The sequence below is a fragment of the Chrysochloris asiatica genome, unplaced genomic scaffold, assembly GCF_000296735.1.
Source record: "Chrysochloris asiatica unplaced genomic scaffold, ChrAsi1.0 scaffold00020, whole genome shotgun sequence".
Lineage (NCBI taxonomy): Eukaryota > Metazoa > Chordata > Mammalia > Afrosoricida > Chrysochloridae > Chrysochloris > Chrysochloris asiatica.
Window position 1 is genome coordinate 17,603,482 of NW_006408538.1, and position 24,179 is coordinate 17,627,660.

At 38.7% G+C, this 24,179-nt stretch overlaps 1 protein-coding gene across 1 annotated transcript in view; it reads right to left on the reverse strand.

Moving 5' to 3' along the window:
• P4HA1 (prolyl 4-hydroxylase, alpha polypeptide I) overlaps positions 1-24,179 on the reverse strand; it is a 119,071-nt gene that overhangs the window by 36,728 nt on the left and 58,164 nt on the right. Inside the window, exons 6-8 of the mRNA XM_006835882.1 lie at positions 7,327-7,566; positions 4,579-4,775; positions 242-418 (exon numbers count right to left, since the gene is read on the reverse strand). Coding sequence (XP_006835945.1) covers positions 242-418; positions 4,579-4,775; positions 7,327-7,566 — 614 coding nt within the window. The remainder of the gene's footprint in view (positions 1-241; positions 419-4,578; positions 4,776-7,326; positions 7,567-24,179) is intronic.

The window sequence follows — 24,179 nt, forward strand, 5'->3', positions numbered from 1 at the left end:
GATTTTCATAGTTCTGTGCTTAAAACCCAGGGACAGCATAGCTCACTCACTGTATGCTATAACAAACTAAGAAAACCTAGCCGAACTAGAGCTCCGTTACCAACTCCATTATGTTGATGGAGTTATTTCTAACACTATCTGTGGGGTTACTGTTCTATCAACGGTCATTTCAGCCATCTTTCAAAACACAGAAAAACCTGTAAGTAAAGTAAACAAAGAAGAAGGAAAAAAAGTTACTTACCCTTGGTTTTGCTAAATCTTTGACAATTTCAATTTCTGCATCAGAAATAATATCATGGAAGCGAACAATACGAGGCTTGTCCCATTCATCCTCCTGTTTGGCTGGAGCGAGAATGAATTTAGGGTTCCGGTTTCCATCATGGTAGCGGCAAAACAGTTTTTTCTGTCTCCAAGGAGTCTAAATATAAAGTTAAGAAAAGTGATGACTATGTTAGAGTAGTAATATTGTTGATAGCTATTCCTATGCAGATAGGAAAAACAATAGTCATGCTTGCATATGCAAAGCATATCTCTGGAAGGATACACAAAAGAGACAGTACTCTGTAAATGCTTTGCATCAAACAGGGCTTTCAGGATTTTAAAACATTTTATTAAGAAGTATTTTCTGGGGAGAGATTGTTGTTGTTAAGTGCCGTGGAGTAGGTTCTGACCCACAGCAACCTTGTACAGGGTTTCCAAGGAGCAGCTGGTGAGTTTGAACTGCCGACCTTGCAGTTCAAACTGACCTTGCGGTCAAGTGCTTAATCTCTTCTCTCATGAAAATAATAAAGTTTAGGTGTCATAAATATGAAACAATTAAATAATAATGAATTAAAAAAGAATGTCTAATATTGCTCCAAATTTCACAAACTAGTATAATGCTCAGAAAAACAAAGCTTCTAGAAGAAGAAAACAAAAACAAAACCTGGTCAGTTTTCCTAACTACCTTTCAGCCTGGTGTGGTGCTGTAGGATAAGCACTGGACTGCTAACTACAAGGTCGGTGGTTCAAAACCACCAGCTACTCCTTGAGAACCCTATACAGAGTTGCTAACAACAATGCTTGTGATCAAAAAAAAGGTTGTTTTCTTGTTTTTTTTAAGAGCAAAGACTAAAATGGCTAACTCAAAAAAGAACTAAGTTATTAAACAAAGAAGTCAGGTCCTTTTCTTAGAGTGTACAAAATGTTCTCTTCAATCATCTCTGTATTATATTAACTAAATAACACAAGTTACTCGTAAGGTCATCTATGAAGCACAAGTATTCGTTTTTGCATTAATTATTAGATAACACACTAAAACAAGTTATAATTCTCCATGTGCTTTATTACTTAAAGTCAAATCCACAGCTTTATATATGTAAAAAATTAGTTTCTTTAATGATGGAATGAATTTATTCTAAGAGAAAAACAACCTTCAATCTTGGGCAGAACTGACACATATATAGCACATCAATAGGCTGGCAAGTTAACAGACTTCTGTTTCTTACTTGGCGTTCTATTGAACTAGCAGTTACTCTCTTCTTTAAGAGCTATAAAAATCTGTTGGAAATCTGAATACTAAACTAGACATTTGATGACATTATTGAACCATTGCGCTTTTTTTTTTAGGTGTGATAATGGAATCCTGGTGTGGTGCTGTGGCTTAAAGCATTGGACCGCAAAGTTAGTTTGAACCACAAGATTGGCAGTTCAATCTCACCAGCCACTCTATGAAAACCCTATACAGTGTCATTATGAGTCGGAACCAACTTCACTGCATACACAACAACTACAACAATGGTATTTTAATTACTTTTTAAGAGTATTTTTAGAAGTTAACATGAAATACATATTAAATTTTCAGAAAGTCTAAAGCAGTGTTACTTGCTGTTGTTAAGTGTCACTGAGTCGGTTCCGACTTATAACGACCCTATATAAGGTTCCCAAGGAGTGGCTGGTGAGCTTGAACAGCTGACCTTGTGGTTCAAAGCGACCTTGCAGTCCAAAAGTGTTACTAACCTTTATCTAATGATTATGACTAGCTCCCAACGCAAAAGCAATCAGGTCCTACCAGGGCCCCATGGGTCCAGCTCCCAAAACGACCAACAAAGATGACCCACTTATTAGTTGTTAGACTTCAGGCAGTCACAGTCATCAATGTCAAAACAGAAAACCCAGCTGCAGGTTCCTGTTGTTCTAGTTCAGTCTATTGAGCCGGTTCCGACTCACAGCAATCCCGTATAGGATTTCCGAGGAGCGGCTGTTGAGTTTGAACCGCTGTCCAAGCAGTTCAAACTGACCTTGTGGTCCAGTGCTTATCCTACAGGGCCACACCAGGACTCCTGTAGTAGAGAAGAAGAGTTAAACACTATTAAAATGTTTATGCTTAAAAGTACTTCAAAAATTCACTAACTCTTTTTTACATACATATTCAAATATACATTAGTCCCATATGACGTTCCTTTTAAATAGCGTACTGGTTACAAATTGGGCTGCTAATCTCAGGGTCAGCAGTTCGAAAGCACCAGCTGTTCTGAGGGAGAAAGATGAGGCTTTCTACTCCCATAAAGATTTACAGCCTTGGAAACCCTGTACAGTGTGAGTCGGAACCGACTCCACGGCACATAACAACAACAACATGATCAATTAAGAAGCTCTGGTAGAGCTCTAAGGTAAGCACTGGACTGCTGCTGCAAGGCCAGCCATTCAAACCCACCAGCCACTCTTCAGGAGAAAAATGAGGCTTTCTGTTTCCATAAAGATTTAAAGTCTTGGAAACCCTAAACAGGGTTGTTACGCATCAGAATCGACTTAATGGCAGTGGGTTTGAGTGGGTAAGATCAACTACTGTCAGCTAACAACGCATTTGTTGTTAAGTGCCAGTTCCGACTCACAGTGACCCTATGCACAACAGACTGCAGCACTGCTCTGTCCTGTGCCAACCTCACAACTATAACATTGGAGCCCACTGCTGCTGCCACTGTGCCTACCCATCTCATTGGGGGTCTACGTCTTTTTTGATGAACCTCTAGATTAAAAGTATCTCCAAGGACTAGTCCCTCCTGATAACATGTTCCAAGTATGAGAGACAAAGTTTCACCATATTTGTTTGTTCTTTTGGCAGTCCACGGTACTTTAAATATTCTTCTCCAACATCATAACTGAAATGTGTTGATTCTTCTTTGGTCTATCTTATTCAAGAGACAATTAAAAATACCATCGTTTGGATCCTCAAACTGACATCTTTGCTCTTAAACACTTTAAAGTGGTCTCTTGTAGCAGATTTGCCTAAAACAATACGCCATTTGATTTCCTGACTGATGCTTTCATGCGTGTTGATGGTGGCTCCAAAATGAAGTGTTTGACAACTTCAATCTTTTCTCCATATATTTATTAGTTTGGTGGTTAGGATTTTTATTTTCTTTACATTGAAGTACAATCCACACAGAAGGTTGATAATTGATCTTCATCAGTAAGTATTTTAAGTCCTCTTCACTTTTAGTAAGCAGGTTGGTATCATCTGCATATCATAGGTTGTTAATGAATCTTCCTCCAATCCTGATGCCACATTCTTCCTCATATAATCCAGCTTCTCAGATCATTTGCTCAGCACACACACTGAATAAGTATGGTGAAAGAATATAACTTGGTGCACACCTTTCCTGACAGTAAATCATTCAGTACTCTCTTGTACTTTTTGAATGACTGCCTCTTGGTCTATGTACAGGTTCCTCAAAAGCACAATTAACTGTTCTAGAATACTTATTCTTCTCAATGTTATCTATTGTTTCTCACGATCCACAACATTTAAAGCCTTTGCATAAATATGTCAATAAAAGCACAAAGCCTATCATACCCATAATAAATAACATCGTAAGAACACTCTGAGAACTCCTGAAGCTAAAGAAAAACTTACTGTTTAACTTTACTAACTGTTCTCCATACTTGTGTGACAGTGGAACTTCTTTGGGGGTTGGGAGGGATGGGGTGGGGGTGGGGTGTCATACCCATTAACATTCTGAAGAACTGGAATGCAGAGTTATACATACATAAATAAAGGAATATTTATGGGCACATTTGGGTATTCCAGAGAACGAATGTTAAAGTCAAACTACTGAAAAGTCTTTCTATATTTGTAATATTTTCTTAAATAGCCTAAGTAAGCTTTTCAAGATCGCCAAGGAGCAAAACCACAAGAGATTATTAAATAGATTAATTCATTATGTCTAGTGGGATGGGTTAGAATGTTGTATTATGTACATATAACACTGTTACAACCTTTTTTTGCATCAAGATTTTTTTTTAACTTTATCACTTCCCTTAAACTTATCTTATCCTTCATCCTGGAAAATAAGCCTTTTTTGTTTTATAAAAGGAGTGTAAAAGTGGATTCTGATTCCCAAGCTTTGTTATAAATTTTAGGCATATTAAACATGAAAGTTACAGTGAAGTGTACATGGCATACTGCAGTACTTCACTTTACGTAGTCAGTAAGGTTTCCATCAGAGGCTTACATAAGGAGTCAGTATTCACTCAATAAACTGTGTACAAACAGACACACATGCACTCACACACACACAATTGACTTTTCCACTTTACCATTTTGGTACCCTCCCCACGGCACAGCATTTCGTACTTCTGTCTCTCGGGCAGGTAATCCGCAGCAGTCCCTTTTTTCTTTAGTGTGGCTTTCTGATCAGATTGGTCATCTGAAGAAGACTTATTGGAATCTTTTTCTTTAGCCATTATGTATTCAAAATATTTTAAGTTACCATTAGCTCTTTGGTGTTCAGGATCTATGAGAAGAGAAAGGCAGCATATATCCACTGGTTAGTTTACAGTTGGCCAAGTGTCAGAGGACCAAATAACTTATCTTCCCAATCATAAAAATTATTACACCCAAAAGAATCATTATACCAACCCAAATGAATCGCATGAGATACAGTTATTCTGTACAACAGTCTGGAGAAGGATGAAGCCAATCATTTCCAGGTACCAATTAGTGCTTTTACTTTGAGAACTAACTAAATGAGCCAAAAGAACTATGTGCAATTTGATGTGAGATGGAGCTAAAAACGGGAAAGATTTCTGAGACTGAGAAGTTATCACCATTGGGAAGACAGGACACATGTAGTTTCAAAGTAATCTTTACCACAAACACAAAACAAATGCAGAGCACAGCCTATGTCCAAGGGCTGAGTGGATTTCAGTCCCAAATTTCTAAGTGAGAAAAAAAAGGAACAGGAAAGATGTAATTTTCAAATAAGCCAGAATCCACTAACTGCCTCAGAATTGCTAGTCATAATTTTTACTACTTTTAGTAAGAGAAGAGAGTCACTCCACCCTCTGGGGAAAAAATCCAAACACACACAAATAAAAGGCAGCGAAATGCAGATATTTCACTTGGGATAGTAATTATAGGGTACAGGAAGTCCAGCCTAGATTGTAAAATACTTCTTGTCCTTGGGAAATCGCTTACAATATACAACAGAGTATTTTATAAGTTCATAGAGAAATGGAATTGAAAGATAATGAAATTTTTCCACAAGCTTTTTAAGCCCCCTCATATACAGTAGTATAAGGAGCTCTGGTAGCACAGTAGTTATGAGTCGGGCTGTTAACCTCAAGGTCAGCAGTTCGAAACTACCAGTCATTCCACGGGAGAAAGATGAGGCTTTCTGCCCCCATAAAGATTCACAGCCTATGCAGGGTCACTAAGACTAAGAACCAACTCCATGGCACACTACCACCACCACCAGCAAGTAAAGTATACAATCAACTCTGTGAAATTCAACTATGGGTATCTTTGCATGACTGGCTTATGAACTGGCCTCTATGAGGGGCTTCAAAAAGCCTGAAAAATTCCATTATCTTTTAATTCCATTTTTCCACAAACTTTTTGAAGCCCCTTGTATATCTTTTACTTTTTTAAAAAATTCTATAATGAGCACAAGTACTATTTTAGAACTCAGGAGGGAAAAAAAAATCACTGAAAATGCTAAATAAAGAACGGTTGCTTGAACTAATATCCCAATTATTAATTCACTCAACTAAGAAATTACCCAATTATCAAAATTTCATTTTTCAAGTCAGCAGAGTCCTTTTGAACTGTTTGAGTCTTTTAACATATACATATTTACCTATTCATAAAAATGATTGTTTTTTGTTTTTTGTTTTTTCAGAAATTTATTCTATACTAAAGGCCAGCTGAATTTATTAGCATATAAATTCCAGACTCCATCTTCAGAGATACTGATTTAGTAGATCTAGGACACAAACCAAGAGAGTCTTTCATTTTTAACAAGTAGCTGAGTAATGCTGATGCAGTGGTCCCTGGGCCCACTGGAGAAACAATACAGCTCTGTTCAAAATACTAGTGGTAATATTCTTCTAAGAGTTCAGTTATTTCAAATCACTTTATAGTATTTCTGAAGATGAAATGCACTAAACCAAAAACTCTGTTCAAAGGAAATTGGCTAAAATTTAATATGGCAATATGTAAATAAACATGTTTTATTGAGTTAGCTAGGTTATGGTCCAATTTTGAAATTCCTGAAGAGTACAGGAAGGAGAAACACAACAGTCTTTTTAATCATTATAGTTCTATCAAGTGAGAAAAATCAGTTGCCATTTACTCTGAGGAAAAACAGGGGAAGGTTGAAGCATGTTTACAAACAAGGCTGATAATGAATTAAAAGTATCAAAACTAAGCAACTGTATGTACAGTCTATCCTCATTGTCCCCAAATTCCATCAACTTAATACAAAACTTATCTGTAACTCCAAAATAAAAATCCTTAGCACTTTCACAGACCTTCACAGATATGTGCTGAGGAGCAAATACGTCCCCAGCCCACACATTCCCAGGTGAGACTGACCATGGAGGCCTCGTTCCCCTTCTTTCAGCTCTCATACTGTAAACAAACATCCTACACTCAGTGGGACTTTTTGCACATTTTGTGCATTTTAGTGGTGATTTTGCTGTTTGAAATGGCCCCAAGAGTAGTGCTGAAGTGCTGCCTAGTGTTCCTAAGCACAATAAAACTGCGATATACCTCACAGAGGACATGCATGTTAGGCAAGCTTCTTTCAGGCATGAGATGCACTGCTATTGGCTATGAGTTCAATGTCAATGAAGAAAGAATATATATTCATACGGTATCTTTAAAAACACACATAAAGCAAGGTTATTTACTATTCAGCTGGTGAAAGTTTGTGACCAGAGAGGAACCTATTCCTAAGGGCTCAGTATTTACTACCATAAATAACAAAAATAAACTGAACACAGTCACACACACACATATACCCCAGTACATCTTTACTCCTGCATTAGGCCCATTCAGCATACCTAGTTCCAGAAGCTTCTTTGTGAGCAGAAGTGCTTTATCCAGGTCTCCCTGCTGGTATACAGCATAGCTCAAATAATCTAGAACAGAGACTTTATCAATAGTAGAAACTTCGCCTTCATCCAGCTGCCTCAGAGCTTGTTCCATCCACAGTTCAGTGTGGTAATAATCTGCTTCTGTGTAGGCCACTTTGCCCAACTCAAAGCAGTCCTCAACCGTTAGGAAAGATTGGTGTTTTACTCCTACAGAAAGAAAAAATACAGAGAACTTTAGGAATCTTAATACCACTTAATCCTGGCACTGTATGATAAGTACCAGACACTAATTGCAAGGTTGGTGGTTCAAACCCACCAGTTGTTCTTGGACACTCTCTCTATACAGGGTCTCTGTGAGTTGGAACCTACTCGACAACACTTAACAACAACAATACAGCTTTTTAAGTGTTACCCAGTTTCATCTGAAATTCATGAAAACTCTGAGGTAGAAAAAGCAGAATAATAAAAGAATACTCTACCAGGTAATGTAACATTACAAGAATCACAAAACTGGTAATAGGGATGTGGACCCTCAACTATCCAAGACTTTTAAATTATCAACCATCATACCAAAATGAAACATCAATTAAGTTGAAATACACTATTTTCTAGCACAGAGACAATCATCATATGAAATATATGTATTTTATAGCTAACCCACAATCTGAACAGATGAGTGCACAGAAAGAGACGTGAACCTGTCAACTGTTTTTCTTGCTTTACTTTCTTTCAACAGAAACTAACAATATATACACCATCAAGTTCACTTATTTAGACTCCACGAATGTTTAGTATTAGAGCACTGTGTAAACACAGTGGAATGTTAGGGCATTTTCATCACTCACATTACCATTAGCAGTCACTCCCCATTACCTCCCCCTGCCCCCCACATCAGAGCCCATCCTAATCTATTTTCACCTCGACAGACTTGCCTACTGCGGGCATCTCGTAAGCTTAAATCACACTCGTTGTGGTCTTTTGTGACTGACCTCTTTCATGCAGCATATTGATTCCAATGTTCATCCATAGTGTGGTACCCTTTTGATTACTGAATAACATTTCATTGTATGGCTATATTGCATACTGTTTATTAGTATATGGACATTTGGGCTGTTTCCATTTTTATGGTTATTATGAATAATACTGGGAGCACAGTAGCTCTATAAGATAAGCACTGAACTGTGAACTACAAGGTTGGTGGTTAGAGCCCATAAGCTGCTCCTTTAGAAAAAGATGAGGCTTTCTGTTCCCAGCAGAGATTTAAAGCTTCAGAAACCCTATATAGGGTCGCTATAAGTCAGAATCCACTTGACTCTACTTAGCAACAACAATGAAAAATGCTACTATAAACATTTTCATGGGCAAGGGTTTTTTTTAATGAAATATGTTTCATTTCTCTTGTGTTGTTGTTAGGTGTTACTGAGTCAGTGTGCCCCTACATACAAAAGAACAAAACACTGGTTGTTCTTGTGTAAGTAACTAGGAGTAGAGTCATATAACTCTGTGCTTAACATTTTGAGGAATTAAGTGGCGGTACCATTTTAAATTCCCACTAGTAGTGCATGGGAGCTCTAACTTCTCATTCTTTCCAAAATTTGTTATTGTTCACAATTTCAAATTATAGCCATCCAGATGCATATGAAGTGTTACCGCGTGGTAATTTTTATTTTTCTGCATTTCAGATGGGAAACCCAGGTTGGATTCCTGGCCAATGCACCTCATATGTAGCCGGCCCCATCTGTCAGTGGTGGCCACAGTTGCTCTCATGCAGAGCAGGTTTCAGAGCAAGATGGACTAAGGAGAAAAGCAACTGACTTCAAAAACGAGCCAGTGGGAACACTGGGTCACATGGCTCAATCAGAAGCATCCCGGGGTGACACAGCATTTCATCTATGTGCACCAGGAGCTCTGCGGTAGCTAACAGCTAACATCAACTCGTGAAATGACTATTAAAATCCTTTCTCCATTTTAAAAACTGAGTTAAGTCTTTTTTTAGGAGCTCTGGTAGTATAACGGGCTGCTAACCTAAAGATCAGCAATTCTAATCCACCACTCAGAGGGAAAAAGATAAGGCTTTTCTGCTCCTGTGAAGATTTACAGCCTCAGAAGCCCTATACAGGGTTACTATAAATCAGAACACCTCCTCCGCACATGGCACCCCCCCTCCCCCCAACCATTTGTCCCTGAGGAGCACCAAGTTGTACACTCAACTACTGACGGAAAGGTTGGTGGTTTGAACTCACATAGAGGCCCCTTCAAAGAAAGGTCTGCTAATCTACTTCCCAAATGGCATAGCCTTGAAAAAACCTAATGAAGCACAGTGCCACTCTGAAACATATGGACTGCTAAGAGTCAGAACTGACTCAGTGCAAGTATTTGGGGTTGTTTTTTTTTTCATCTTTTACTACCGAGTTTTTAAGAAGTCTTCCTAATTTTTGGATTCATGTCCCTTTTTCAGATATATGATTTACAAGTATTTTTCTCATTCTATAGGCTTTTTCACTTTCTTGAAATTATACATTGAAGCCACAAAAGTTTTTGATTTTGATGAGAGCCAACTTGTGAAACTTCTCTTTTTATCACTTGTGTTTTTGATGTGACTATAAACTGATACCTGAAGTGAATTTTCTTTCATAAGAGAAAGGCATATGTGACAGTTCTCAAGCCTGTGGCCAACAAGTCTATGGCTCCATTTTTCCAACCCATGTTCATTTCATGTCTCTGCATCACATTTTGATTAATTCTCATATTATTTTAAGCTTTTTCATAATGCTTTTGCACACCTGATAGACTACCAAAGCCCAATTCCACTGAGCCCACTTCCACTCACAGTGACCCTACAAGACCAAGTAGACTGCTTCATAGGGTTCTTAGGGCTGTAAATCTTTACAGAAGCAGACTGCCTCAGCCTTTCTCCCATGGACTGGCTAATGGGTTCGAACCACCAGCCTTTCTGTTAGCAGACCAACACTTAACCTACAGCACAATCAAAGCTCCTAAAAGATGACAAAATCGTATAAACCTAACTTTTCTATGCACTGGGAAAACAGAAAATATGTGTGACTCGCTTGATTGCAATCCTCACTTTATTGCAATATTCTGGAATAAATCCGCAATATCTCTGAGGTATGCCTGGATAAGTAAGTAATAGAAAGAAAAATTACTACTCGATGGTTTGAAAAGAAAAATTTAAAACTTCTGATATAAAATACCCAGAAGTGTTGGATAAAATGTAACAATTGCAATTACAGCCAAATTCATATTAAGCAAGTCTCTTAGAACTAAACCAAACAGGAACTTGAAAATCAAAAGGTAAACTGAGGATGGGTGAGTCCCTGGGTGGTGAAAACGATTAACATATTAAGCTACTAGTTCAAGTCTATGCAGAGGTACTCTGCAGAAAGTTTTTTGGTGATCTACAGGCCGTCCCTGGGTTACAAACAAGATTCATTTCTAGATGTGTCTTTAAGAATTTGCCAGACGCACCCCCGCCCAAAAAAAAAAGCTAAAGAGGATAGAGAGAAACACTGTTAACTGGTGATATATGGAGGGGATAATAATCAATGTAATGAAACAAGCTATATGAATGGTTGAATGTGAAGCTGATGATGTGCCCTGTAAACTTTCACTCAATCCAAAATAAAAGCATTTAATAAAAAAAAAAAAAGAATTTGCCAGAGCTTTGAACCAGTTTTGCCCGCTCAGTCACGGTTTTGGAAGTGCCACCAAAACAGATCCGAATTCTTAAAGTTACAGTGACCTGGAAAAACTCATGGGTTGAAACCTTGCTAAAAACCTACCTTCCCCCTCTTGCCAATGAAGGGAAGCATACATATTGCATGGCAACCAAATCTCTTGCCTTCTGATTGAGCAGTCAGAAGTAGCAATGCCCCATTCAAACAAGGCAGCTGACTATGCGACTCTGAATGTGTATTCCTCTCCTGCGGTCTTGTCAACAATCTCATCAAACTCTTGAAACGGCTCACTAAGCCTCTTCCAAGTCTCCCATTTTAGGGCTTCAGACCATATTATTTCCCTTTTCGGGTACTGTGCTAAATCTAAATCTGTCAAATTGTAAAACTTCAGATCTGTGCCTATTTCATTTCATTGATCATGAGAGAACTGGTTTAAAGAGCTACATTTGTATCCTGGGGACTGCCTGTACTTTAGAAACAAATCAGCCACTGAAACCCCTGTAAATCACAGTTCTGATCTGACACACATGGAGTTGCTGTAAGTCAGAATTCTAGAGGCTTGGTTTTCAACCACTAAGTAGGAATGAGTGATAAAGTCTGGGGCCCATGCAAAATGACAAGTCAGAACGGAGAACTCCACAGAGCAAAAGTGAACTAGGGAAAAATCTTCCCATTGGCAACAAAAAACATAAAATTAATTCTTTTTCTCAGTCTACACTACTGATAGGAAAATGAATTCCTCAGAATTCCACAGGAGGGTTCAAATTTCTATTATCTTCATGGTTTGGGAAACTGAAACCAAGAAACTCACAGTAATCTTGGGGCTGATAATATCACAGGACACCTTGCAGAAACAACATTTGTACTCTAGAAAAACACACCCTTGCCTAAGGCTTTGCAATATTCCCACAGACAAGAACCAGCTGAATAAATACACACAATCCAAAAGTACATGAATTGCTTTGTAATAAAGCCACAAGAATAAAACCAGCAGAAACTATCAAAATCAGTGACATCATAAAAATCTTATTAAGAATATAAAATAACTGTGATTAAAATGTTAAAAAGAAGAAAGAAAACATGAGAAACAAATGTTGTTGTTGTTGTTGTTAAGTGCCATCGAGTCGGGTCCGACCCATAGCGACCCTGTACAGGGTTTCCGAGGGTGTAAATCTTTACGGGAGTAGAAAGCCTCATCTTTCTCCCGCGGAGCGGCTGTTAGTTTCGAACTGCTGACCTTAAGGTTCGCAGCCCGAGAAACAAATAAGACACCCTAAAAAGAGATGAAGCAGATTTGAGTGAGAAAAGACTAAGTTAAGAGCATATATAAGAGCATAAAGGAGAGACGTGAGTTAACTACACTGGGTTAAACTACACAGAATACGGCCGGGAGGAGAGAGAAATACAAGGAGAGAAAAATAAAAGAAGGCCTAATTATATCTACTTTGAGCGCCAGAAAAAGGGAACCAAGAGAATGTAGGAGAGACACTATTTAAAGACATTTTTTTCCATAATTATTTCCATAAAGACATAATTTTCCAGAATTAAAAGTACAACATCAGATTCAAGAAGCACAGAGACTCCCAAGTTAAACCAATAAAGTACATGTAAGAGTTTCTTATGGATGTATTTTAAGGAAGAAAATAAGCAATTCAAAAAGGAAAGCCTGAGGTACAAGAAAAATAAATAAATAAATAAACTGATATAATACATATGAGCCTGGCTAAATGAAAGAAAAGCTATCAGAGTTGCAAAAATCAAAGTTTGTCATTTTTAGGTAAGACTTTGTGGAGCTCTGGTAGCATAGTGGTTAGGAATCAGAACATGAGATAGATATACAAAGTATGAATCGAGGAAAATTGTAAGTTTTTACAAATGAAATGGAACACACAAAAATTGGTATCCTAAGCATTAGTGAAAGGAACTCTGGTACGAATCAGGCTGCAAACCGCAAGGTCAGCAGTTTGAAACTACCAGCTTTTCCACAAAAGAAAAGATGAGGCTTTCTGCTCCTGTAAAGATTTACAGCCTTGGAAACACTGTACAGGGTTGCTATGATGGCACATAACAACAACATAGAATTCAATAGTTAAAGTAACTAGATAGAGTTGAATAGTGTTAACACTTGGTACATGGAGGAGGTTGCAATCATTGTAATGAAGCAAAGTACAACGTGAGATGTACAAAGTAAAAACCTAGGAAAATTTTAAGTTGTCACACATGAAATGGAACACACAAAAATTGACATCCTAGGCATCAGTTAGCTGATTGGTTAAATCTAAGACTGATGATCTGCTATGTAAATTGACACTCAATTAAAAAAAAAGTTTTTAAAAATTTGAAGGAAAAAAAAAAAAAAGGTGACTATGCACATGGCCCTCACCAGATGGAATACACAGGAATCAAACTGACGACATCTGTGGAAAGAGCTCAATAGCGCCAGCTTTAGCTGGTCAACTACGGAACAGAACATCAATTACTCATATGGAAGATCAGGCTGACGCTAAAGAAAGTTAAACTACACCTACAAGAGCCAACATATGATCTTGATATTTCCCACCTGAATTTAGAGACATCTCAAGAAATGATTTGCTGCATTAGACACCAATGATTGAAGACAAGAAGAGAGGCAGAATAACATCAAGAACATCATGAAGGAAGAAAGCCAAAGTTCATTAAAAAGATAGGAAACAAAGAAGAGACAAAAATGGATGGCAGTTGTAACCATGGCAATGAGACGATATACGATAGAATGAATGTAAAACCAATGTTCTCCCATGTAAACTATCACACAATACACAATAAAACATTAAAAAATAATAATAACAATAAAAATGGAGGGCAGAAGAGACTCTGAAACTTGTTCTTAAGTGTAGAAAAGCTTAAGTGAATGGAAAAAATAAGGAAATCAAAGAGCTTAACAAAATTAAAGGGCAATTCGAGAAGACAACGTATATGACTAATGTGAAAACACCTAGAGTTAGAAAACGAAAAGGTGAGAACATGGTCAGCCTTTCTCAAGCTGAAAAAGCTTTAGAAAACATTCAAGCTTCAACATGCAATACTGAAAGACTCCATGGACAAAACACTTAATGATGTAGAAAGTATCAAAAGAAGAGCATTCTGTGATGGGAAATTTCCACTTGAAAAGACAAGCAGACCAGCCTGGAGCAGCTAGAGGAACAGAAGATTCTTCTTGAAAGAAAGACCAGCAGGGAAAAACAAAAACAAAGATGGCAGTCTGATTGGCTACTACAAGAACAAGCAAGTTGTTCTCCAGAGGAGCCATCAAGGCAAGCAATCAAGTCCCTTCAGGACAAACCCCCTCCCAAGAAGTAAGATTGCTGGCGACTACATTGGTCTACTGGTGAGAGAAAGTGGGGGAAAAGCAGCAATGAAGAGGTGACCTGAGTCCAACCAAGTTACATAGACTCCCATCAACCTAGAGTATGGTGAGAGTGGGTTGGCCTGAAGTAGGGTGAGACCTGGGGACTCCTGAGCCCATGGACAAGGGCATGGCCACAAAGGGCTAGAGCTGAGAGTTAAGTGTTCAGTTGATATGAAGTGAGGGGATAGGAACAAGGGGCCCAAACTTGCAGATAGTGTCCACTGGACCCAGCTTCAATGGCTGGATGTTCAGAAGCTGACTAAAAAAAGGAAAAAGGGGGGGGGGGAGGGAGGGGATTTTTTTTTAAAGTGTAAATTACTACAATCTGATGAACTTGACCTATACTTATGGATGTTGTTGTTACTGTTAACAACTGTTAACCGTGGAGTTGGTTCTGACTCATAGTGACCCTGCACAGGGTTTCCAAGGCTGCAAATCTTTATAGGAGCAGAAAGCCTCATCTTTCTCCTGCACAATGGCTGGTAGTTTCGAACTGCCGACCTTGAGATTAGCAGCCCAATTTGTAACCACTACACTACCAGAGCACCACATACTTATGGATGAAGCAGCTTAAAATACCAACTCAAGAAGGAAAGAATCTTTACAGCAAGGATCATTCCCTCCCACCCCCTCTGTACACAGGGTTGATAGGAATGGGCAACTTAGACATTGGCTATGTAAAATGGCAGGGCTGTAAAGGCACAAAGTGACTGGCTTACAAGTTTTCAAGAGGAAGTTTAGATTCAGAGTGTGCGGGGGAAGGTAGAATCCCCACTGAGTGGTTTTCATGCTGTCTAGATAGGTCTGGTGAAAGAAGATGGGGTCAAGACTCTCATGATTCAATAGTGAGTAACTGTTATCATGACTAATTGTGATTGTCACAACTGTAAAGGTAGAAGTTTTGGAGCAAAAGGGATGAGTAGTTGATCTTACAGTCCTGGAGTTGAGGATCCTGGAATCACCAAGGGAGAAGAGCGGGAGCAGAGTGTGGGACCCTACCCAGAGAAGCGGTGACACCAGAGATGGAGGCAGAGATGATGACATGGAGAGACAGAGTAGCTGAGGACTCTTGACTCATGGAGGGAGAGGGAATGTATGCCGGTGGGGGGCCAGGCTGTTTGAATGACTGTATATTCCTGAGTGTTATGGTGCACATCCAAAAAACAAAACAAAGAAAATTGAAGCAAATACTATTGAGTGATGAAGCATGCAGGGGATTGTAATCATTGCAATGCAACAAATACGATAGGATGAGTGTAAAACTGATGTTTCCCCATGTAAACTAACTCAATTCACAATAAAAGCTTTAAAAAAAAAGAAGAAGAAAAAGATGGAAAGAATAAACAGTCATTGCACCAAAAATAAACAGTTGATGCTCAACCATTTCAAGAGGTAGCAAATAATCATGAACCGATGGTACTGAAGGAAGAAGTCCAAGGTGCACAGAAGGCATTGGAGAAAAACAAGGCTTCAGGAATTGACAGACTATAAATTGAAGTTTTTCAACAAACTGATGCAGCACTAGAGGTGCTTACTCATCAACACCAAGAAATCTGGAAAACAGCTTATCTGGCAAATTGACTGGAAAAGGTCTGTATTTGTGCTCATTCCAAAGAGAGGCAACCCAATGGAATGCGGATATGATCATACAATATCATTAATATCACATACAAGTAAAACCTTGTTGAAGCTCAAAAACTACTGCAACAGTACATTGACAAGGAGTTGCCGGAAATTCAAGCTGTATTCAGAAGAGAAGGTGTAACTAGGGATGGATATCAATGCTGATGTCAGACGGACCTTGGCTGAAAACAGAGAAAACAAGAAATATGTTTACTTGTGTTTTATTAACTGTGCAAAGGCTTTCGATTATGTGGATCATGACAAACTATGGACAACATTGCAGAGACTAAATATTCTGGAAGACTTACTGTGTTCATGAGGAATCTGTACATATATACCAAGAGGCAATAATTGGAATAGAACGATGGGAATATTGAATGGTTTAAAATCAAGAAAAGTGTATGCCAGGGCTGTATCCTTTCACTATATGTATTCAATCTGTATACTGAGCAAATAATCTGAGAAACTGGATTATATGAAGAGCATGGCATCAGAATTGAAGGAAAACTCATTAACGATTGCAATATGTAGATGATACAACATTGCTTGGTGGAAACCAAGAGGACTTAAAATATTTACTGATGAAGATTTAAAGTCACAGCCTTCAATATGGATTCACCCCAACAAAAACAAAATAAAAATCCTCACAACTGAACCAGTGAATAGCATCATGATCAATGGAGAAAAGACTGAAGTTGTCAAAGACTTCATTTTGCTTGGATCCACGGTCAACACTTGTGGAAGCAGCAGTCAAGAAACAAATGACATATTTGCTGTTGTTAACTACTGTTGAGTTGGTTCTGTATAGGGTTTCCAAGGAGCGGCTGGTGAGCTTGAACCACTCCAGCAAAAACAACAAAAAGGAAAGAGTGGAGGAAACAGATAAAACAAATTGTAAGAATGTTAAAAACTTCTGAAGTTGGTAATCGATATATGGAGGTTCACGTGTTCCAAGAATGTCATTTTTCACAACAAGAAGTTTAAAAGATAACAAAATGACAAAAGTCATCCAGCAGGACTCTTTTTATGCCTCATTAAGAAATTCATACAGTTCCATTCTCGAAGCTAATGAAATTAAAAGAAAATGGTCAATTACGTGAAACAAATAAAATGAGACAATAAAATAACTACTACTTAATTGACAAGTGGTAGATTTTAACAAATGTATTTTCTTTAACAAATTTTGATTACATGTACTTCAGGGAGTCACCAAATTACCCAGAGCATTCATACATATATATTTTCTTGGGATATTAACCAATTATATGACTAATGTAATTACTGAGTTGGGACAAGGTTCAAGCTTTTCTTACCAGAAATAATTATTTAATTCATTAAACTACATTTATGCCTCACTTAAACCACCTATAACATATGTACATGTGATAATACATGTTTATTTTAATGTCAGTAGAAAAGGAAATTTGTGAGAAATGCTCTAGTAGCATAGTGGTTATGAATCGGGCTGCGAACCTCAGAGTCAGCAGTTCGAAACTACCAGCTGTTCCGCAGGAGAAAGATGTGGTTTTCTGCTCCCGTAAAGATTTACAACCTCGGAAACCCTGTGCAGGGTCGCTATGAGTTGGAACCGACTCCCCGGCACACAACAACAGCAAGTCATGGATACCATTTTACTAGTCTTCAGGGAAAACTATTTCCTGATCTGAGGGTGTGATCTATTAGATTCCAGTATCAAGCCAAGTCTGGGGGTACTTACATACTGGAGGGTTACTCAGCTCAAAACAATCAACATTTTAATCATACATGTGCTCCCACGTTTAGAAACTGATCTTATCAGTGAACTTTTAAAAAGGTTTTCTATACTGATTATTCTAAGTGCTATAAATAAGTTGTTCACCTGTCAAAAGTTTACTTGGCAAAAGTTGTATGACAGACACTACCTAAGATTGGGCTCTCTAGAGAAGCAAAACCAGTGGCACTTATGTGTGTGTTTATGTACAAAGATTAATCTAAAGGAAATGGCTCATGAAGTTGTCGAGGCTGGCAAGTCCCAAGTCCACGGGTTAGACATCAGGCTTGAGGCCTCTCCCGACTTGCACAGCTACATGGACTGAAGAACCAAGTACTGGCAGGCTGGATGGCAAGCTGTTAGCTCATAAGTTGTGGAGCTTGATAAATCCCCAGGCCAGAGACAGTACCACAGGCCAGTGATTAAAGGTCTATGAACCGGAGGTCAGATGATTTTATTCCTTTGTTTGTAGCTTTAGGGTTATGGCTTCATGGAACATCTCAGCTAATTGGCCTAATGTTTAGTATACTCTGTTCAACCTTCTACTTCATTGCATAGCACTCTGGGGTCTTAAAAGATTGCAAGCAAACATCTAAAGCACAACAATTGATTTCTATGCCCCTGGAGCAAAAGAGCAAGAAGAGGAGTCAGAAACAGGGGGAAATGAAGTGTGTGACTAATTGCCTTCATAAGAAACTGCCTCATTTGCTGAGCCATCTCAGAAGCAGGACGAGAGGATCTCATTACCATCAAGAAAGAAGAGTCAAGAGTGGAGCATGTCCTTTGGACCCTGAGATCCCAGTGTATTGAACCTCTTCAATCCAGGGAACAGCTGACGCCAGAGAACTAAGAGCCAAACCAAGAGCCAGGGCAAAAAACAGAGTGGCGGGCTTCCTGGTCCACAAAACAAACAGAATGTCTTTGGGCAGGATGGTCACTTGTGGAGTGGGGTGCCTTAGGGGAGCCAGGATTTTCTGACCCCCAGCACTAGGGCTGAGTCTTATGGCCCAGTGATGTACCTTTGGGTATTTATTGGGAGCACTAGGGGAGCTCTGTAATAATGCTCGAGCAAGGCACAGGCCAGGCCAATGAGCCAAGGGCAAGCCAGAGACCTCTGTGGATATGGCTAGGAGGAAGCTGTCCTGAACAAAGAATTGTATCCTCAACTTTTCTGATCCTGAATTGTAATCTGTTTACTCCCCAATAAGCCCTATAATCATGAGTACTGTTTGAGTTCTCTGTAGCCACTGCAATGAATTTTCAAATCCAGCAGAAAAACAAGTGTTGCGATTGGATGGCTGGGGTCAGGAAGACGAAGGCATGTCTGACCTCTGCCTCACAGCAGTCAGCCTTGGGCAGGTGTGGAGTTGGATTTACCTTCTCCCTCATGAAAGCAGAGGAGGTAAGACACCATGCCCATCACATTTGCAGAACCACAACCAACCAGAGTGAGGAGGTGTAAGAGCATCCCTCCCACAACTGCTCATCCCACTCTGGTCTTATGGCAAATAAAATGAAACACTGATTTCTCACGGAAAAATTTTAAAAAAGGAACGAAACTACCTCATTTGTCATGTGACTAAAGGAACTACATGGTTCCCAGTTACCATGACTGAAGGTTTTGATTAAAGATTCCAGAGAAGAATCCTGATCAGAAGAAGAAAAATGTTTAACAGAATTTCAAATTCTCAGACTCCCAACTTTCTGATCCCCTCAAACTATTTCCCTGGTATAATCCTTATAGCAAAAACAGAAGGGACTTCAAAATATCTGTAGAAAAATTCCATTATCTTTTCATTCCAAGAACTTTTTGAAGCCTCCTTGGATCTCCTGATGTCTTCTTGTTTACACAATAGTTTCGTTTAACTAGTAAAACTCATCTGTTAGTTTGTTGTATGTACTATGGTGCCTTGCATGTTGCTGTGATGTTAGAAGGAATGACACTGAAATTTCAAATATCAAGAGTGTCACTCATGTGGGCAGGTTTCAGCAGAGAGTCAAGACTAAGAAAGACTAAGAAGAAGGACCTGGCTATCAAAAAATTAACCAATGAAAACAATACAAAAAGAACATGGAACAAGGAATATCATTACTGATGTCAGATTGAACTTGGGTCAAAGCTATAACACCAGAAAATGCATATCTATGTTTTATCGACTATGCAAAGACATTTGACTGTCTGCATTATAACAAATTATGCATACCACTGCAAAGAATGGGAATTCTAGAACAATTAATTGTGCCTTGTACACAGAACCTATACTTAGACGAAGAGGCAGTCATACAAACAGAACAAAAGGATATTGCACAGCTTAAATCCAAAGACAACTATGTGTTAGCATTGCATCCCTTCACCCGTACTTATTCAATCTGTATACTGAGCAAATATTCAAGAAGCTGGACTATATGAAGAAGAATGCACCATCAGGACTAGAGGAAGGCTCATAACAACCTGCGATATGCAGCTGATACAACCTTGTTTGCTGAAAGCAAAGAGGATTTAAAGCACTTACTGAAGATAGAAAATTACAGTCCACCTCAACATAAAGAAAACAATCTTCCTTGCAAATAGACCAATGGAGAAAAGACTGAAGTTGTCAAGGATTTCATTTACCCTAGGATCTACAATCAACACCCATGGAAACAGCAGTCAGGAAATCAAATGACATATTACATTGAGGAAATGCTGTGAAAGACCTCTTTTAAGTATTAAAAGAGTAAAGACATCACTTTGAAGACCAAGGTGTTCCTGATCCAACCCACAGTATTTTCAATCATCTCATATGCATGCGAAAACTGGACAATGAATAAGGAAGACCAAGAACTGATGCCTTTGAATTACAGTGTTAGCAAATAATATTAAATATACCACAGAAGAATGAATAAATCGGTCTTCGAAATACAACCAGAATTCTAAGAACGCCTCTTAGAAGCCAGAATGGCGAGACTTTGTCTCATGCAGTTTTTTTTTTTTTTTTTTGTCTCATGTACTTTGTGTGTGTCATGTACTTTTTTTTTTTCATGTTTTATTGCAAATTATATGATATTTTACATGAGAGAACTTTTGTTTTACATTCATTCCATCATCGTATATCGTCTCATTGCCATGGTTCCAATCCCCTCCATGCATCATCAACCACCCAAAGGGTATACCCTATAAACCCGCCCCCCCTACATTCCTCTCCCATCCCCACCCCCATTCTTCAGGACCCAGTCTTTCTCCCTCTCTGGATCCAAAGTCCCCATCTGCTTCATCACTCCATGTTTGTCTCTGCCTCCATCTTGGGCCTCGCTGCTTCTCTGGGTAAGGTACCGCTCTCGGCTCTTCTCCGTTGATGGACCCAGAGACCTCCGCTCCTAGACTGGAAAGTTAATAATTCGCTTCCTTGCTACCAAACGTTTTGACACGGTTATCAGGAATGACCAGTTCCTGGAGAAAGACATCATGCTTGGTAAAGTAAAAAGTCAGCAAAAAAGAGGAAGATTCTCAGTACAACAGACTAACACAGCAAAAATTGTGAGTATGGTGCAGGAACTAGCAATGTTTCATTCTGTTGTACATGGGGTCACTATATGACTCAGAAATCAACTGATGTATTCCATTAGGCAAATCTGCTGCACAAGACTGCTTTAAAGTGTTCAAGAGCAAAGATAGCAGTTTGAGGACCCAAGCCATGGTATTTTCAATTGCCTCATATGCATGTGAAATTTGGACAACGAATAACGAAGACTTGATAAGAATTGATGCATTTTAGTTGTGGTGTTGGAGAAAAACACTAAAAATACCATGGACTGCCAGAAGAACAAACAAATCTGTGTTGAAAGTACAGACAGAGGATTGTTAGAAGCAAGGGTGGCGAGACTTTATTTCTCACATTTCGGACATGTACTCAAGAGGGACATCATGCTTGGTAATATGGAGGGAGGATCAGCAAAAAACAGTTGGACACCCCCCACCCCCAGGAGATGGATCGGCACAGTGGCAGCTGCAATGGGCTCAAACATCACAACAACTGTGAGGTTGGTGCAGGACTGGGCAGTGTTTTCTTCTGTTGTTTCATAAGGTCGTTATAAGTCACAACTGACTCAGTAGCACCTAACAAACAACGTTACTCTCAGTTTGCAGTCCGCTGCCGTTCTTTCTCTGTCCATTGAACTCCCTCTCTTATTTCTTCTAAGGTTGGTCTTGTTTTTATAAATTCTTTTAATTTCTGTTTATCTGTAAAGATCCTAATTCCAGGGTCATTATTTGACAGACAATTTTGCTGAGTACATGTTTCTAAGTTAACAATTGTTTCTTTCAGAATTTTATATATATCATTCTATTGTCTTTTTGCCTGCAGGGTTTCTGCTGAGAAATCAGAACTTAGTCTTATGCCATAGGACAAGCACTAGACTACTAGCCATAAGGTCAGTGGTTCAAACCCACCATCAGCTCCTTAGAAACCCTATACAGGGTGCTATGAATCAAAACGGACTCAAGGGCACTTAACAACTATAGTATTAATCATCTGGCTTCCAGTTGTTGTTTTTGTATAGTTTCTAATTTTTCATTTATTTTGCCAGTTTATCCTTGTAGTATTTTTCCAAAATTCTTCTAAACTTTTATGTTTTCCTTGATTTCATCTATGGTTTTCTCAACTCTTTGAAGGTACATAAATATTACTCTATTAAATTCTTTATCAAGTAGTTCTGATATCATTTCTGGTATTATATTTTCTGAATGCATTCTGTTCACTTGTTTGTGGCCCTCTGTCTTGTTTCTTTGCATAAATTGATATTGTCTGTTTTCTCCAAGACATTGTGGTATGTGTTATCGGGCACCTGTCTCCTGGTGGATATGGATGTGATGGAGGTTGGATCTGTGAAAGCAGATCTCTGTTCACTGTGTAGTGTAGTGTACTGTAGTATAGTGTAGTGTACTGTAGTGTAGTGTAGTACAGTGTAGTGTAGTGTAGTTCAGAGCACCCAACCCCAGACAGAACAGAAGCTGCACAGGATGGGGTACCACAGGTTGCTGAGCTGACAAGGACAGGGAGAACAAGGAAGAACCACACCTCCCTTGCCTTCAACATCTCTAGCTGTGTCTTGTGTCTCTTGCTGTATCCACAGCAGCCTACAAAAGATCACAATAACCACACAGCTCTATGTCAGTCAGCTGCAAACCTGTTTATCTTCTCTCTTTGCTATTCCTGTTCAGCGTCCTCTTCCAGTGGTCACACAATCTACCTCTCTGTCCTCTCCTCTGGAGTTTAGGGTTCCAGGATCACTTGGTCTCCCGTGTTTCTGTCGCACAGTCTGCTCAGTGGTCTGCCTACTCTTCCAACTTGCTGCAGAAGTCAAGCATCATGCTCTTTTAAGAACTATCTATATGAAATTCAACTGACAACAGCAACTCACAAAATGACACAGGAACCTTAGGGGGCAGTAAGTTTATGGTAATGGGGAGGAACAACTTAGAAAGGGATATTGAGAATGGTTGAACAATTCAAAAAATACAATCAATGTCACTGAATTATACATGTAGACAGTTGAATTTGTATGTTTTACTGTGTATACTCTCAATAACAAAATAAGTAAAAAGTTTTAAATAGGTTTATAAAATGATTGTACATACTAATGAATTCCTTTTAAAAAGTTTTCAAAATGAAGATGAAAATTCATGTTCTGATGCTTCTCTTTTATTACTAGTTTATCATGATGTAATTCCAGGAACCAAATCAGCTTATTAAATTTTGACTCTCCTATTATTCGTCAGTTATGAGAACTCACAATGCAGCAATTGTGAATGCTTCTCTTAGGGTTATACAAAACACATATAAGACAGAGTTAGTCATTAAGACATGCAGGTAGTCCCAGTAATATTTTTAACATGACCTGATATCCTGACAATGTTGTTTAAAAGTATGATGGACATAGTAGAGAAGTTTTAGCTATTCAACTTTGTTGGTTAAAGTATTTTTGCTTATCTTAGCTAGTAACTTCATGGTTAGTAAAGGAAGACTGCCTGGAAACAGTATTCTTAAAAGAAGAGAGTAAAAAAAAGTAACACAGCATTTGAAAGAAAAAACTCTTTCCAAAATAAAGAAAGAACATAAGAAAAAATAAATCGGCAGAAAATGAAGATGAAAATATGGCAAAGAAACTGATGTCCGCAGAGAAACTAAAGTTTTCATACAAAGGACAAATAGAATCTGATGACTAAAAATAGTTCTGTTGTAAATTTTCTTGATTCACAAGATGTGGCATAGATGAGCATATTAAACTGAATGTTGTTGTTGTTGTTGTCAGGTGCCATCGAGTCGGAACCGACTCATAGCGACCCCATGCACAGCAGAACAAAACAATGTCCTATCCTGGGCCA